This window comes from Hemiscyllium ocellatum, chromosome 13 (assembly GCF_020745735.1).
Source record: "Hemiscyllium ocellatum isolate sHemOce1 chromosome 13, sHemOce1.pat.X.cur, whole genome shotgun sequence".
NCBI lineage: Eukaryota > Metazoa > Chordata > Chondrichthyes > Orectolobiformes > Hemiscylliidae > Hemiscyllium > Hemiscyllium ocellatum.
The window spans coordinates 69011565-69027734 of record NC_083413.1 but is presented as its reverse complement, the minus strand read 5'-3'; the positions used below and the strand labels follow the sequence as shown (position 1 = coordinate 69027734).

The window sequence follows — 16170 nt, the reverse complement described above, 5'->3', positions numbered from 1 at the left end:
CCTACAATGAACACTTAGCATTCAAAATAAGTCTTACCCACCACACATGAAGGATCGATTTATTAAAATATATATCTTTCTCCTCCTTCTGGCTGCAGTTGCACAGGCTAGATTATTCTATCTTGCCCAGGTAGTTATTCTTCATGCTTTTATCTATGTAAGGGGTTTGGTCATCCACTTGCCACCTGGATGTTGAACTGCAACTGAGGGTTATTGCACCGAATAGAAACTGCTCATGTTCACTGACATGACTGCCTCAGTGTCAAATCCCTAAATCCAAACAAGCATAAACATGATGGCTGATCACGGATATTGCTCACAGCTGATGTGCACATTGTCTTTTCATGGGGTGGCAATCCTGGGATCCAAATATCTGCCTTTTCACCTCCTCATGTCTGTACACGATTGCTCAGCATGAAATCTGAGCAATAGATTAGCTCCTCTGGGTAGTTATCATTGAATTCTGTGTAAATGAAAAAATATTTTGCAAGGCCTCTTGAAAATCATGGGCAGGTTGTGGCAGGCCAGGGCCCTAATGGCGGAGTCATAGAAATGTACAAAACTGGAGTAGGCCATTCAGCCCATTTCGGCCTGCTCTGCTGTTCAATACAATTGTGGTTAATCAGCCAAAATATGGTCACAGTCCTGCACTGTTTGGCCACAATCACTTGGCAGTGATTCTCCCTGGTATGGCTGACTGGGGGACACCGAGCTATAGCAGGGTTGCCAGTAGACGAATCAGCTCAGAAAGGGCAACAGCATACAATTCAGAAAAGTAACAGAGAGAAAGGAGGCATCTCCAACTTTAGATGCTCTATCTCCAATTTCTTAAACTTTCAATGGTAAGAAGCACCAACCATGCAGGAAAAACATCAAGGCCTGTGTGTAGCATTGACCTTTCACTTGGCTGTCATGAGGTTACATCTAGACAGGAGATTAAGTTGCCAATATCTCAGTGGGACCTATAGACGGTAGCCTGTATCAAGTCATTTGCCCTGTTTATTTGGCTAGCTGGTGATTGCACACCAGTCACCTTGATGTTTTTGGGGAAAAGGCCTGGCAGAAGTGGGAAGAGATGCTGTCCCACTGACGTACACACTTGTTGTGGGAATGCTCAAGTATGCCTCCTCCTTATCTGCTGAAGCAAAAATCTTGTCAAAGAAAACACATTCTGGTTTTTGGTCTCTCTCTGAAGCTTACAATACTCAATAAGTAAGGTACTTTATACAGAAATTAATTTTCCATTTTCCTCTCCCATGGCCATTTGCATCTCTTGAGTCAACATGATTCAGATCAGCCTTTTGTTATGAAGTCGAAAGAGTGAATGTTCACTTTTAGATAGAAAGTGTTTTATGAATTATGAAGTAAATTTTAAAAGTACAGCTACAACTGCCAGAACAGAACAGCTAAGAGACTGGCTGTTCGAAAATAGATAAATGGATACCTGAATTTTGGTTGCTATTTTGACAATTCAAATGTAATCAATTAATTTAAATTATGCCCAGGACAATAAACCCAATTGAGTTTGAATTAATTGTATTGACAGCATCAGACTAATTAGAGAGAATGATGTTGGGGGTATAACAATGCAGGGCATTTTGAAAATTGGTCAGAGCAACTGCTGTAGAGCTAGAGTGCAAGGGCCATCTGGAGAAAAATACTTCTTGCTCTCGAAGAAATTTCAGGAGAAGCTATCAAAAAGTACCTTTTCCTGTAAAAGCAGTAAAACATAAGAAGACTACTCAGGGAGAAGACAGCAGAGTCGGAAGGACAGAAGGAAGTAACAGAGTCAGAAAACTGAAAGGAAGACGGCATAACAGACTGTTTAGACTTGAGATTAAGTAACTGTAATATTTAATAGTAGTGTTATTGGAGCAGCATTTTTATACAGTTGGGGTTAATAAGTAATTATTTAAGAAGGGGGCTTGGATTTTTAATAGTTTTTATTTAGTGTTCATGATCAGAGTTAGGAAAATAAATGGTTGTTTTTCTTTAAATACCGGAAATTAGGAGGTCTCTTTCACACACACTCTCACTTTTAGCATTTTGCAAATTGAGGTGAGCTTTTCTAGGTTTTAATTTTCAAAGGGGTTTGACCTCCATATCATAGAACTCTAGACAAGTATTGTCTCTGATACTGTCCAAAAGGTATCCCTCCGTCAAATCCCAGAGCTCCAGTCACATTGTAAAAGATTAACCTGCCTTTTACATTGCAAAAAAAAAGTCAGAATGTTGGTTATTCTGTTTACCTTAACAAAGTCGAAATTACCTTCTCAGATGTCCAGTCAATTTATCAGGTGCAGAACATGAACAAGGTAACTTAACAGTAATCATACCTGTGGTCTTATTTGGTTTTTGTTGTGTGGTATAAAGAAAAAAATAATAATTTCCAGTTCATATGGAATAAAAATTGTTTTTCTGAATGAATTTTCAAAAATGGATGATGTTTGAGTTATCTATGAGCTTCAGAGGTTTGTTGAAGCTTCTCTGAAGGAAAGTGTCTAGCAATGCTACCCACGTTCTTCACCATAATGGATACAACGTTGTGGAGTTTTGGAGCAAGGAGGGAAGGTGTCAGCTCGAGCAGGAATTTGATTTCTTCACCATTTTCCAAGATCTAAAACCAACATTGTTGATGAACTGTCAAAGAACCTGCCTTAAATCACTGGGTTTGAAAATGAGTTTCTTTCTACTGTGGGCTTCCTGCCCTGTGTTACATGAAAATCTACCTTTGGGGCAATCTTCCAACAGAAGATTGACGAAAACAGTGCTCCCTGGGCAAAAAGAAAACAAGCAATCCATTCTTGCTACAGGGAAATATGCTCAGAAGAACTAGTTGTGAATTACAATGTATGTTTGTGTGCTTATGGCTGGATGAGTTTTTTTTTTAACTGATTCTGGGATGTCGCGGTTCTAAAGAAAGTGAAGTGTGTTAAAGGGCAAATAGATCACAATGGTTCCTGGTTGAAATGGTGGAGACATTAGCAGAAATTGGAGAGCTGAGGAGAGGGCAGTGTTGCAGTACAGTGGTCACACTCCCTCCGAGCAAAGTTGGCCAAGTTACTAAGTCAGTCGGTCCTAAACCTATCTGGAAATAGTTCACTCTGGTAGACTGCTTATTGTCCAACATAATGGCAACATGGAAATGGAGGATGTTGCTATTGCTGTTCGGTGCCAAGTTGATCAAATCTGGGCTTTCTGTTTCACATTCACACCCATAACACTCACTGACCCTTGCCAAACTCATCTACCTAATTCCAACTACTCCTGGACTATATACCCATGAAATCTGGAGCAATCAACCAATCAGTGTTAAATTGTGGAACTTTATTTAAAAAAAGCATGAGAAATCTGAAAGGTAAAAACCAGGAAATGCTTAAAAACATTGATATCCCAAAGAAAAGAAGGTTAGTGTTTCTGTTGGAATTGATCAAAGCCATTAACCTGCCTCTTTCAGTTATGTGTGCTATATAATTCCAGGGTTCTTTGTTTCTTAAGGTAGTCAGGCGGGCTGGTATTGATATTTTGGAGCCTTGGTTGGTTTAGTATTTTGGAAAGAGAATTTGTAGAGGCTTGTCTTCAGAGCTTCAGTCCATCGAGGGATAGGTTGTTCTTCATGGGAGAAGGGGTCATGACAGATCAATTAATCTCTCCTTGTTGCTTTGATGCATGTCAATGTCCTGGAAACCAATGAGAACTCCTTTTCAAAGTGCTTTTAGCTTCTTTTCCCTCTTCAAACTTTGCACGGGACAGAGGGCCTGGACTTTGAATCAAGTGATTTTATGATTTTATTAATTGCTGATAACCCTGCTCTGTCACTTTGAATGCGTCAGATATCCTAATTGTGCAAAAGACTGTCTAACTTTATTGCTTGATCACAGTAACCTTTCTGTGGCACGTTTATAATATTTTCATATGATGTATGTCTTTTCATCCTTTTAAATGCGCTTCCTCAATTGAATATTCATGATATCGTGACAAAGTTCAATCCATTTAATTAGCTATGTTTGTTTGAATTGTTAATATTAATCAGAATCACAGATTCACAGCCGAGCCTGAATGACGATTGTTTGGATCCACATGCCAAAAGGTCTCGGAGATCGGCCCCGTAATCTGTTTACAGTTCATTAATCAGCACACAAAAAATAAATATTCAGCAACAGACAAACTAAACAAGCTGAAAAAATAAGAGATTGAAGTGCAATATTAATTCATTCTGACTAATTGTTTGGTGTCACTAGAGGATTTTGTTTTTCCGAGATAGTGGGAGGTTGTCTGAGGAATCTAATTGAAGGGACACTTGAAAAAATATTTTTGGGCAGTTTGGAATTTGTAACTATCTGCACTATGCATTCAGATAAAGTTGTACAATAATTTTTGATGCCTTATTTTGTGCATTTATGCTTGTCTTGTGGCAGAGTGTACAAGTTTACAGGGTGTGAATACGATGGGATAAAACCATCACGAGGCATCGATAGTGGGACAATAACCAAAGTGGCCGCATTGCGGCTAGATGTGGCATTGGGAAGTCTGAAGAGTTAGATTTTCATATCCTCCTTGAGAACGAGAAGGTTTGTCATGTGTCTGGACACTGATAACCAAATTTAGGGAGGATATTCGACATCTGCAGCTTGGTGGCACAGTTGGTGTGAGGGGTACTTTGATGTAGAGTTGACTGAGTATCCAGGGGCTGGGTTATCAGTGGAGTCACAAATGGCCAGCAACTGATTTCAAATGGTTGAAAGGTTAGATTCTCTGGGTAGGAATTTCCCTCGGTGCTACTGGACACTGCCTCAGGTTCAAATGGTGACTTCAAAGCCAACACTGGGTGTCTCTTTGCAAGCTCCGTACAGCAGATCTTATTCTCACAGTTCTTTATAACTGCACTTTTAAACCTAAATTCTACATCTTTATGCCCTTGTTTGTTATGATCTGCCTGTACTACAGAATTAGAGTCCCTGCAGTGTGGAAACAGGCCATTTGCCCAATAAGTCCACATCGAGCCAGAAGATTACTCCTGACTAAAGCACTAACCTACACATTCCTGTGACACTATGAACAATTTAGCATGGCCAATTCACCTGACCTGCACATCTTTGGACTGTCGGAGGAAACCGGAGCACCCAGAGGAAGCCCTTGCAGACACTGGGAGAAAGTGCAAACTCCACACAGACAGTCGTCCAAGGCTGGAATCGAACCCAGGTCCCTGGTGCTGTGAGGCATCAGTGCTAATCACTGAGCCAACTGCTCAAAGAACAAAGCTTTTCACTGTATTTATATACACTTGACTGCAATAAAACAAATCAAGGATTTTTTCTCCCCAGAACAGCTCATTAATGTCCAATGGGCCGGTTTGCTGTACAATTAGTAATGGGAGCCCTGTTCTGAATGCAGGACCAATTAGAAGCCATTCATCTTGAAAGCAGTAGCAAGATGTAGTGGCAGCTCAGTGAGAGAGAATGAGCCCTTTTCTTTGACCTCTTCAAAGGTTAAATGGGAATGACCTACTGATGCAATGTAGATGGGATGCTCATTAAGAGCGAAGCCTATGATTGCTGCAGTACCTGGTGAAGTGTGAACGGTTAATGCTAAATATGTCAATAGTCAGAGTCTGTCATCCATCTCATGACCAGTCTCTCCAGAGAGACAGTTGTGTGTTTAATCCTCTTGTGAAGCCGAGCAGACCCCTAACTTGCCTCATGCACTTTCCTTTCCCCCGTGATTGTAACAGCATTTACCACGGTCTGCTGTCATGATGTCACCTCCAGGATGTTGGAGATTGTCTGAAAAATCCCACTCTTTTAGAGGCAAAAACTGGAGGTGCTGTAATCCAAAATAGACGGGCAGGAGGCTGGAAGAACACAGCAAGCAAGACAGCACTAGGAGGTGGAGAAGTCGACGTTTCGGGTGTAACTCTTCTTCAGGACTGGAGGTGGGTGTAGAGGGAGCTGCAGATAAAGGGGTTAAGGGTGGTGAGGTGGATAGGTGAAGACAGGCAGAGGGTATGACCTGGTTGGTCATTGGGGGAATGAATCTGGGAAGTGACTAGGAAGGGTGGAAGGGAGAGGGAGCGGCTGGGAAGGGAGTCAGGGGGATGGGAAGGGCCTCCAATTTGTGGTTTGATTTGTTGTTGCAATGGAGGAGGCCAAAGATGGTTATGTCAGAAAGGGAGTGGGAAGGGGAATTAAAATGGTTGGTGACTTGGAGGTCCAGTCAGCCCCTGTAGCCCCGGCTGTGTTGCACCGTGAACCGTTCCCTAAGTTTATGTTTGGTTTCCCTGATGTAGCGAAAACCATATCAGGAGCATCTGATGCAGTAAACTAGGTTGGAGGAGAGGCAGGTGAACATCTGTCTCACCTGGAAAGACTGTTTGGGGCCCTTGATGGACGTGAGGCGGGGAGAGGCTGGTGTACCTGCATAGTTCTGCATCATTCTTAAGCTCTTCTGCCAACTCCAACTAGATCCACTACCAAGAACATCTTCCCCTCCCCATCCCTCTCTGCTTTCCACAAGGACCATTGTCTTCCATGGTGCTTGGTTTGCGTCACTCTCTCCACCATACCCCTTGAACCCTGAAGGACCTTCCCCTCAAACAGAAAAGATGCAAAACCTGCCAATGCAGCACCCCATCACCTCCATCCAGGGCCCGAAACAATCCATCCAGGTGAGACAGAGGTTCACCTGCCTCTCTTCCAACCTAGTTTACTGCATCAGGTGCTCCCGTTATGGTCTTCTCTACATCGGGGAGACCAAACATGAACTTTGGGAACGGTTCACCGAGCATTGCGCTCAGATCCACAGGGGCCCCCAGATCTCCCCAGTTACCACCTATTTTAATACACCTTCCCACTCCCTTTCTGACATGGCTATCCTTGGCTCCTCCATTGCCATGATGAACCAAACCACAAATTGGAGGAACAACACCTCATCTTCTGCCTGGGCAGCCTACAGGCTGGAGCACTCAACACTGAGTTCTCCAATTTCAAACAGACTCCCTTACCAGCCCCTTCCCCTCTCTTCCACTCCTCCCCGCCACCTACTGGATTCATTCCTCCCATTGACCAACCAAGTCATACCCTCTGCCTGTCTTCACCTATCCTCGCTTTACCACCTGCCCCCACCACCCCTTTATCTGCGGCTTCCCCTACAACCACCCCCAGTCCTGAAGAAGGGTTACACCCGAAACGTCGACTTCACTTCCTGATGCTGTCTGGCTTCCTGTGTTCTTCCAGCCTACTGCCTGTCTACTTTGGAAAAATCCCACTCGGCATCTTTTAAATTAGCATTCAGTAGCTATTAACTGTGGTTGAATCAGCTCTCTGTGACTTGTAGAGCAAGGTTGACCAATCATCCCCCGTCTTTTTGCAGAAAAGTGGTCCAGGGGCACGTAAGAGCCAATGACCAATGAAGCAGTACAGTGACCTCTGGCAATATTTTTCCTGCTGACTCAACTTTATTCCCAACTCCAGCAAGGGCTCAAAATTCAGCCTTCTCAATCTGAGATCCAAAGTTACTCAATTCGCTTTAATTCACACATCAGATGTTGGTGTCGTTAGCTGGGCCAACATTAATTCCCCATTGCACGTTGCTCTTCTGAATGGTGCTGAGTTGCTTTCTGGATCACAACAAACTACTTGGTGTGGGTTCATTCCAGGGGGATTTATGAAGATTTTAAGAAAATAGTTTAGTCTAAAAAAATTGAAAGCCCATGTCTAAAATGCAATACTAACATCTAATTTTAGTCTAATGTAACACAAGATTCCTGGTATGTACCATGTTAGCAGAATGTAACTTGAACAGACATATTACCACTGACCTTAGAGCTACCAAGCTAAGTTAAGGACAGTTGGTTATGTTTGCTAACTTGGGTGCCTTGCTGGGAGTGTGTACGTGTGGAGTTTAGGTAAGGACTTTGCTGAGATGCTCATCCTCAAAACTGAATGTCCCTCACTGACCTTCAGCATTTATAATCATGTACAAAGGCTGTCCTCTTGTCTGAGATACCAGAATCTAACCTGTCCTGATTAAGGCTCACATCACAATGTGGAGCTATGGCCACAAATTGGTAGGGTTTCCAAGTATGATATTCATGCCCAAAACATTTCATCCCAAAATCGTCCACTTCTAACTGTCTTATCCATTTAAACAACTTAATTTCCTTCTCTTACTTTATTTTTCACAGCAAAGCAATCAAAAAGAATATATCTATGAAAACCTTTCTTCACACAACATATTGTCTCTTCAGTTTTTCTCCTGAGCAACTTGCAGATTAATCTTTTAATTCCTAGAGTCTCGGAATACTGTTGCAAGGTAAGAAACCCATTGGAGTAACAGAGGACATGAAAGTGACAGAAAAAAGAACAAAACTGATCTGGCACGCGACAGATGGAGGTTGGAAAGTGCAGCTGCTAACACTGGTGGGGGGTTTGACAGCACAGTGTATACAGCAGGTGGTTTCTGGATATCCCAAATAGTCCCAAAAGATATGGTAATCCCCCTTTAAGTGAGTGCTATGTAGCACGCAGTACTCAAATGCAAGTAAATTACGTGAAGTCAGGGGGTTGCACTGACATGATTACAGCCACAATTCATCTCCATTAAAAGAAGCCTGTTCCATGCAGCAAATCAACTCTCACTTCCTGGTTGTATCACAATCCTTCAACTTTGTGAAAACAATCTCTGGCTAACTGTTGAACGGCCAACCCTTGAAACTGGGGGATTAATATTCTGAGTTGTGATTCAGTTAGAAGTACTTACATTTTGTAACCACCCCTTCCAAGCGGATTATGTTGGGGTTGTCAAACTGTCCCATGATGCTTGCTTCACTCAGGAAGTCTCTGCGTTGTTTCTCCGAATAGCCAGCTTTGAGGCTCTTGATGGCCACGTAGATTTCTCTCTTCCCTGGTAACTTTAGACGTCCACTGCAAACCTCGCCGAATTCACCTGGCCAGAAAGGAAAAAGAGAATGACATTTCTGTCACATTTGTAAAAATGTACTTTGCCAAACAGTAAAGCCAATGAATACCAATGCCCTTTCGGGAGCAAAGTGGATCTGAACTGTTTTCTGAGCAATTAGGGATAGATAATAAATTGCTAAGATAGCCATCAATGAAATATATTCAGAAATCAGCAAAACCTCTATAATATTCACTCCCTAAGGATGTAGATGGTATCCACATGGGAACTGAATATCATGTGACACGTTGTCAATCTATGAACTCATCGTGAAGATAGATCGAATTGAGGTTTGCATTTTGGTAGGCCTTTTAAAGTAGATCTTTTGAGGTAAATCAAGTCTTTAAAACTTTACTCATTGTGCCTCTTCTCCCTCAATCAATCTCTGCCCAGTTATTACAATGTCTGTAGAATCCTCAGCTTTGACAATGCAGCAGAAATTGGGGCACAGGCATTCAAAGAAGGGTGCCAATGAGCTGAATAAATTCCAATCCATCCAAGCCAGGCTAGGTTGTAAAATTAATCTCTTCAGTAAAGTCAGTTGGTATCAGCCACGGCAGCAGATGGGCCACTTAAGTTTATTTCAGTATCACTGGAGCAAGGATGGGAAGATCAGAGAAGATAGCAGTTTCCATTGTCTGTCTAGCCACTTCTACCAAATCTCTCACACGTGTGTGTTCATGCTGAGTAAGGACAAGATCAAAATGGCACAACTCAAAATGTTAAAGAAACTGGGCTTTAGTGAAACATGGGTTCATGATTATGGAATTGTTAGGGTGCAGAAGGAGGCCATTCGGCACTTTGTGTCACCACTGGACAAGGATGGTACAAACTATGGCACTGAGCAGGACAGGATGATGGTATTGACTTGCCACCAAGTAAGAATGTGGAGTTGCACAAGCTTTGCATTGAGCAAGGCAAGAGGTGCGGGTTTGGTACTGACCTAGATAGATAGAAGCCGCCACTTTGTATTCAACACCTTTAAACAATTAAGTAAAAGAGCTGCCCTTTCTCCTCACTAGATTCTCGCTTTTATCTGTTGTGTAGTTTACTTACCGGCCCCTATAACTCTTTCAATCCTAATGCAGGATGCATCAATTTCCTTTGCAAAGTCCCGAACAGCTTGATTAGGGTCTTCATAGGTGTGTGGATGAACATAAGTTCTGCTCCCAGGTAACCTGACTGTTGAAGGCAAAAACACTGGTGGTCAAAACCATTGTGCTGTTCATAATGAGACCTCTTTTTGCAAAGTATTCAGCTAATAAAACAGAGACGTACACATGTCTCATCAAAATTACAAGATTCAAAAGATGCATTTCATAATCTGGCTGTATCATTTAAATTAAATGGCTTTATTAACTGATGTAGAGGCTTTATCATCAAAACAACATGCAGATTGTGAGAAAGGATCTGTAATAATGTATTTTGGAGCAGTTGCAATTATACCTCAGTTGTAATTTATTTTACTTTTTGGATATTTCATGAGAACAATGTTAACCTCACTATTTAGACAAAAAATGATTGGATTATGTTGAAAACTGGAGTTATGATGCATACTTTAGATTAAAAATGATTTTGTTTTCTTTATTGGCTGAAAATACTTGCTCACTGTTAAAAAGATTGAACAATAGCACTTTTTAGAAAAACAATTACTTAGATAGCAGCTTTGAAGATAACCACACATTGGCATAACTGTAGCTGGCAAATTCCAAAGCCATTAAATTAGAATTTGACTGTCCAGAAGAACTAATCAAAGACAAACAGCTAGGAGGAGTGTGGATGGGTGCTCTCCATGAATTCATTCACAGAACATGCAGAAAGTACCAGTGTATTCAACTGGGTTAGGTGTAATCTCTTAGGATAATGGATCCTGACTGGGAAGAGAACTCTTCGAGGCATAATCTAGTCACTCTCAACTACGGACCTAGATTCAACTTGCTGTAACCATATTTGGTAACTAGTCAGCTGATGAGAAAAAAATGTATGAACCAACTTAGCCCTGCTTGGAGTTTATCTTTTATTTTCAGGCCAAGTAGAAGAGGAGGAATAGAAAGGTGGGAGGACAGACACTTTCCTCTCTCCCTCTATCTTTCCATTCATCCTTCTAGCCTGAGACCTGCCTGTTTTTTGAAGAGCATTCCACTATGGGCATTGTCTAAACAAATCAACCCAGCAGGTGTTGACTCTGAAAGACCAAACATAAAATACTCGTCAATGTCTTAAAATCATGGCATCATAGAATTTGTGTTCAACTGATGTTTTAGACATTTTAATCTACCTAACCTATCCCTACACTCAGTACGTTCTGTGTGTGAGCTGTTGAATGCATGTGGATCTGAGGGTGCAAGGATTTTTTTATTTTTTTAGGTTGTTAAGTACCAGGGATATGAAATATACAAAAGTCTCTTTTTAACAATATCATAAAAGAAACCTTGTGTGTGAATTTCACAGGCAAAGCTGTTAAATTCACAATAAACTAGTAAGTCAATTCTTCACTTAAAATAAAAACCTGTCATAGTCAAATGATGATTGACAAAAGAAGGAAAAGTCAAGAAAAATTCTAGCCTTTATGACTTGACCATTAAATTGGATTCACACCCTGACCAAGTATGTGGATGTTCTGACTAGAGAAGGTGCAAAACTTGGGAAATAAGGCAGGGCAGGTGAATGAAGTATCAGTGGGGGAGCGCTTTGGAGCCAAAACTTAATTCTATTAGTTTTAAAATAGTAATGGAAAAGGATAGACCAGATCTAAAAGTTGAAGTTCTACATTGGAAGAAGGCTAATTTTGATGGTATTAGCAAGAACTTTCAAAAGCTGATTGGAGCAGAGGTTCGCAAGTGAAGAGACAGCTGGAAAATGGGAAGCCTTCAGAAATGAAATAACGAGAGTCTAGAGACAGTGTATTCCTATTAGGGTGAAAGGAAAGGCTAATAAGTATAGGAAAAGCTGGGATGATGAGATAAATTGGTGTTTTGGTTAACAAAATGAAGATAGCAAATGTCAGATATAGACAGGAGAGATCAAATGAATCCTTAGAGTATACAGGCATTCGGAGTACACTTAAGAGGGAAATCAGGAGCGCAGAAAGGGGACATGAAATAGCTTTGGCAAATAAGGTTAAGAGAATCCAAAGGGTTTTTATAAATACACTTAAGGACAAAAGGATAACTAGGGGCAGAATAGGGTCCCTCAAAGATCAGCAAGGCGGCCTTTATGTGGAGCCGCAGGAGATGGGGAAGATACAAAACAAGTATTTTGCATCAGTGTTTACTGTGGAGAAGGATATTGAAGATATAGAATGTGGGGAAATAGATGGTGACATTTGAAAAATGTCCATATTTCAAAGGAAGAAGTGTTGGATTTTGTGAAACAAATAAAAGTGGATATATCCTCAGGACCTGATCAGGTGTACCCTCGAACTCAGTGGGAAGCTAGGGAAGTGACTGTTGGGCCCCATACTGAGATATTTGTATCGCTGATAGTCACAGGTGAGGTGCCAGAAGACTGGAGGTTGACTAACGTGTTGCCCCTATTTAAGAAGGCTGGTAAGGACAAGCCAGGGAACTACAGATCAGTGAACCTGATATCGGTGGTGGGCAAGTTGTTGGAGGGAATCCTAAGGGACAGGATTTGTGTGTGTTTGGAAAGGCAAGGACTGATTAGGGATAGTCAACATGGCTTTGTGTACGGGAAATCATGTCTCACAAACTTGATTTGAGCTTTTTGAAGAAGTAACAAAGAGGATTGATGAGGGCAGAGCAGTAGATGTGATCTATATGGACTTTAGTAAGGCATTTGATAAGGTTCCTCATGAGACTGGTTAGCAAGGCTAGATTTCATGGAATATAGGGAGAACTAGCCATTTGGATACAGAACTGGCTCAAAGGTAGAAGACAGAGGGTGGTGGTGGAGGGTTGTTTTTCAGACTGGAGGCCTGTGACCATTGGAGTGCCACAAGGATCGGTGCTGGGTCCACTGCTTTTCATCATTTTATATAAATGATTTGGATGTGTACATAGGAGGTATAGTTAGTAAGTTTGCACACACCAAAATTGGAGGTGTTGTGGACAGCAAAGAAGGTTACCTCAGATTACAATGGGATCTTGATCAGATGGGCCAATGGGCTGAGGAGTGGCAGATGGAATTTAATTTAGATAAATGTGGGGTGCTGCATTTTGGAAAAGCAAATCAGAGCATCAGACCTCACTTCATGGTAAGGTCCTAGGGAGTTTGCTGAACAAAGAGACCTTGGAGTGCAGGTTCATAGTTCCTTGAAAGTACACACACAGGTAGATAGGATAGTGAAGAACACATTTGGTATGCTTTCCTTTATTGGTCAGAGTATTGAGTTTAGGAATTGAGAGCTCATGTTGCAGCTGGACAGGACATTGGTTCGGCCACTTTTGGAATATTGTGTGCAATTCTGGTTTCCTTCCTATTGGAAGGATATTGTGAAATTTGAAAGGGTTCAGAAAAGATTTACAAGGATGTTGCTCGGTTTGGAGGATTTGAGCTACTGGGAGAGGCTGAACAGGCTGGGGCTGTTTTCCCAAGATCGTCAGAGGGGTGACTTTCTAGAGGTTTTAAAATCATTAGTGGAATGAATAAGATAAACAAAGTCTCTTCCCTGGGGTGTGGGAGCCAGAACTAGAGGGCATAGTTTTATGTGAGAGGGGAAAGATTTAAAAGACATCTAAGCGGCAATTTTTTTATGCAGAGGATTGTGCGTGTATGGAATGAGCTGCCAGAGGAAGTAGTGAAGGCTGGTACAATTACAACATTTAAAAGGCATCTGGATAGGTATATGAATAGGAAAGGTTTAGAGGGATATGGGCCAAGTTCTAGCAAATGGGATTAGATTAGGTTAGCATTTCTTGTCTGCACAGACAAGTTGGTCCTAAGGGTCTGTTTCTGTGCTGCACATCTCTGACTTTATGACTTCAATTGGATCAGTTCTTATGTATTGTGATCAGACAAAGTATGACCTCATTTGAACTAACTATTATAATCTTACCTTGACCATGATGGAACTGCATTTTTTCCTCATCTGGGTCCTGCTTCGCTTTGATGTAGCCACAGTGCCTTCGGAACAAATGCAAGAGGACATTGTTTAGTGACAGAAGGAGCAAATACAGAGGATAAGCAAAGATTGCCATGTTAATTGGCTGTACAGCAAACACACTCAGTAGAATGTACAAGTTTAATGCACTAAGTATTTTCCATTTTTCCAGTATTTTACCAGTGTTTGTCAAAAAGCAGAAAACCTTAGAGCAAGCTGAATTTGATTACCTGTAAGTAAGTTTAAATTGTACAATCTAGGACCTTCATGGATATTATTTTGCTAAATTGTTTACATAAGCTGAATAAATCAATTGGTTAATACAAACTAAAAATAAACCAGGTGAGCCAATTGTGTAAGACTAGTGAATTAAGTATACAGAATAAGGTTTGATAGAGAGCATTGCAGGAGGTGTGCTGTACCAACTGCTTCTAGAAGTTTATTACACAATCTGCAATTTTTGCATGTTCAGGAACTGAAGCTCAGATTTGTTGATCCGGGTACAAATATTCATGTGCATTCAGGACAGTGAGAATTACCTGGCCCTTTATGGACTGGGGAAGTTACAACCCTTATGTTAGGTATATTTTATGTAGTTAATGGTTAAGGTCAGGTGGCTGCAACTATAACCCTGGTAGAAATTAGATGTGAAATGCAATGATGGAGGATCCTTTGCCATTGTCCAACAAGTACTGACTTGTTGCTACTAGTGTCAATAAAAATGAAGACTGCGAGGTATTTGGGCAAATTGACCATAGCACCAAGAGATGAGAGGCCAGAAACTGATAAGAAATGTGGTAATTATAACGGAAACTATAGTCAGTAAGATAGATGCTGTTCTCTGTGACTGTGAATGAGGGATCTGAAGGATACGCTGCCTTTCCATTTTCAGGGTGGAGACATCTCCATTGTTTCGTACTTGGAGAAGGAAGAGGAAGATCTCACTGTTGTGGTCCACATAGGAATCAATGACATTGGCAAAACAAAAAATAAGATTCTACTGAAGGATTTTGATAACGTTCAGGTACAAACTTAAAAGCAGAACCTTAAAAGGTGATAATCTCTGCAATAATAACCAAAGTATGTGCAAATTTGAATAGGTGCAAACAGATTAGAGTTTAAATACATTGCTGAAAGTCAAGTGTGGAAAGGCTAGTTAGAAGTCACAAAGCAATGGCACAAGCACTGAGCAAAGAAGGAACTACAGTATTCTTTGAAAACATATATGACTCCAACCACATTGGGATCAATGTCCTGATGGATTGAATAGACATGGTTTTATATAAGGCTTTGATCTAAAAGGAAAGAAGTAGGGTTCAGATTCCGATTAAAATTATAATGTTGATGGAAAATGTTAAATATGCAGAATAGAGCAGTGATTTTGGTGAAATCTAGATAATTGTATCAGGACAATGGTACATTAGCATCAAACATCACAGGATTAAAACATTAACAAATTAAAATTAAAGTTGTACATGAATACATAAAGCATTTGCAATGAAGTGGATACATTAAAGACACAAATTGCTCTGAACTTGTCACTGTGAGATATGGCAAGGTGACCAAGAACTAAATATTCCAACGTTGTTGACTTCCAAAAAAGTTAGGCAAATTGGACATGACAGTCGGGTAGTCCTGGAAATAAGATATGGGGTACAGACAGGCATGAGAACAAATCTTAGCCTAATAAGATGTTGAATCCATGTGGGTGTAGTTAGGAATTAATAAAGGACAGAAAACTCTGGAAGGCACAGGTTGCATGCTTGCTAACAGTAACTGCTGTTCATGAGAGTGTGCAGCAATAAAGCGGAGGAGAATACAACAATATTATTGCAAATCCTGGGACACTTTAAATTTTTAAATGAAATTTGCAAAAGTAAGGGGCGGCACAATGGCTCAGTGGTTAGCACTGCTACCTCACTGCACCAGGGGCCCGAGTTCGATTTCAGCCTCATGCGACAACCTGCGTGGAGTTTGCACATTCTCCCCGTATCTGCGAGGGTTTCCTCCGGCTGCTCAGGTTTCCTCCCACAGTTCAAAGATGTGCAGGTTAGGTGAGTTGGCCATGGGAAATTGCCCAAAGTGTTCAGGGATGTGTAGGTTAGGTACATTAGTCAGGGGTAAATGGAGAGTAGTGGGGAATGGGTTGGTTA

General features: G+C 41.2%; 1 protein-coding gene across 1 annotated transcript in view; it reads right to left on the bottom strand.

The window, feature by feature from the left end:
* The window catches only part of epha4b (eph receptor A4b), a 317518-nt gene that overhangs the window by 33536 nt on the left and 267812 nt on the right, over positions 1–16170 (bottom strand). The window contains exons 8-10 of the mRNA XM_060834906.1: positions 13973–14040; positions 10012–10137; positions 8758–8943 (exon numbers count right to left, since the gene is read on the bottom strand). Of these exons, the coding sequence (XP_060690889.1) occupies positions 8758–8943; positions 10012–10137; positions 13973–14040 (380 nt within the window). The remainder of the gene's footprint in view (positions 1–8757; positions 8944–10011; positions 10138–13972; positions 14041–16170) is intronic.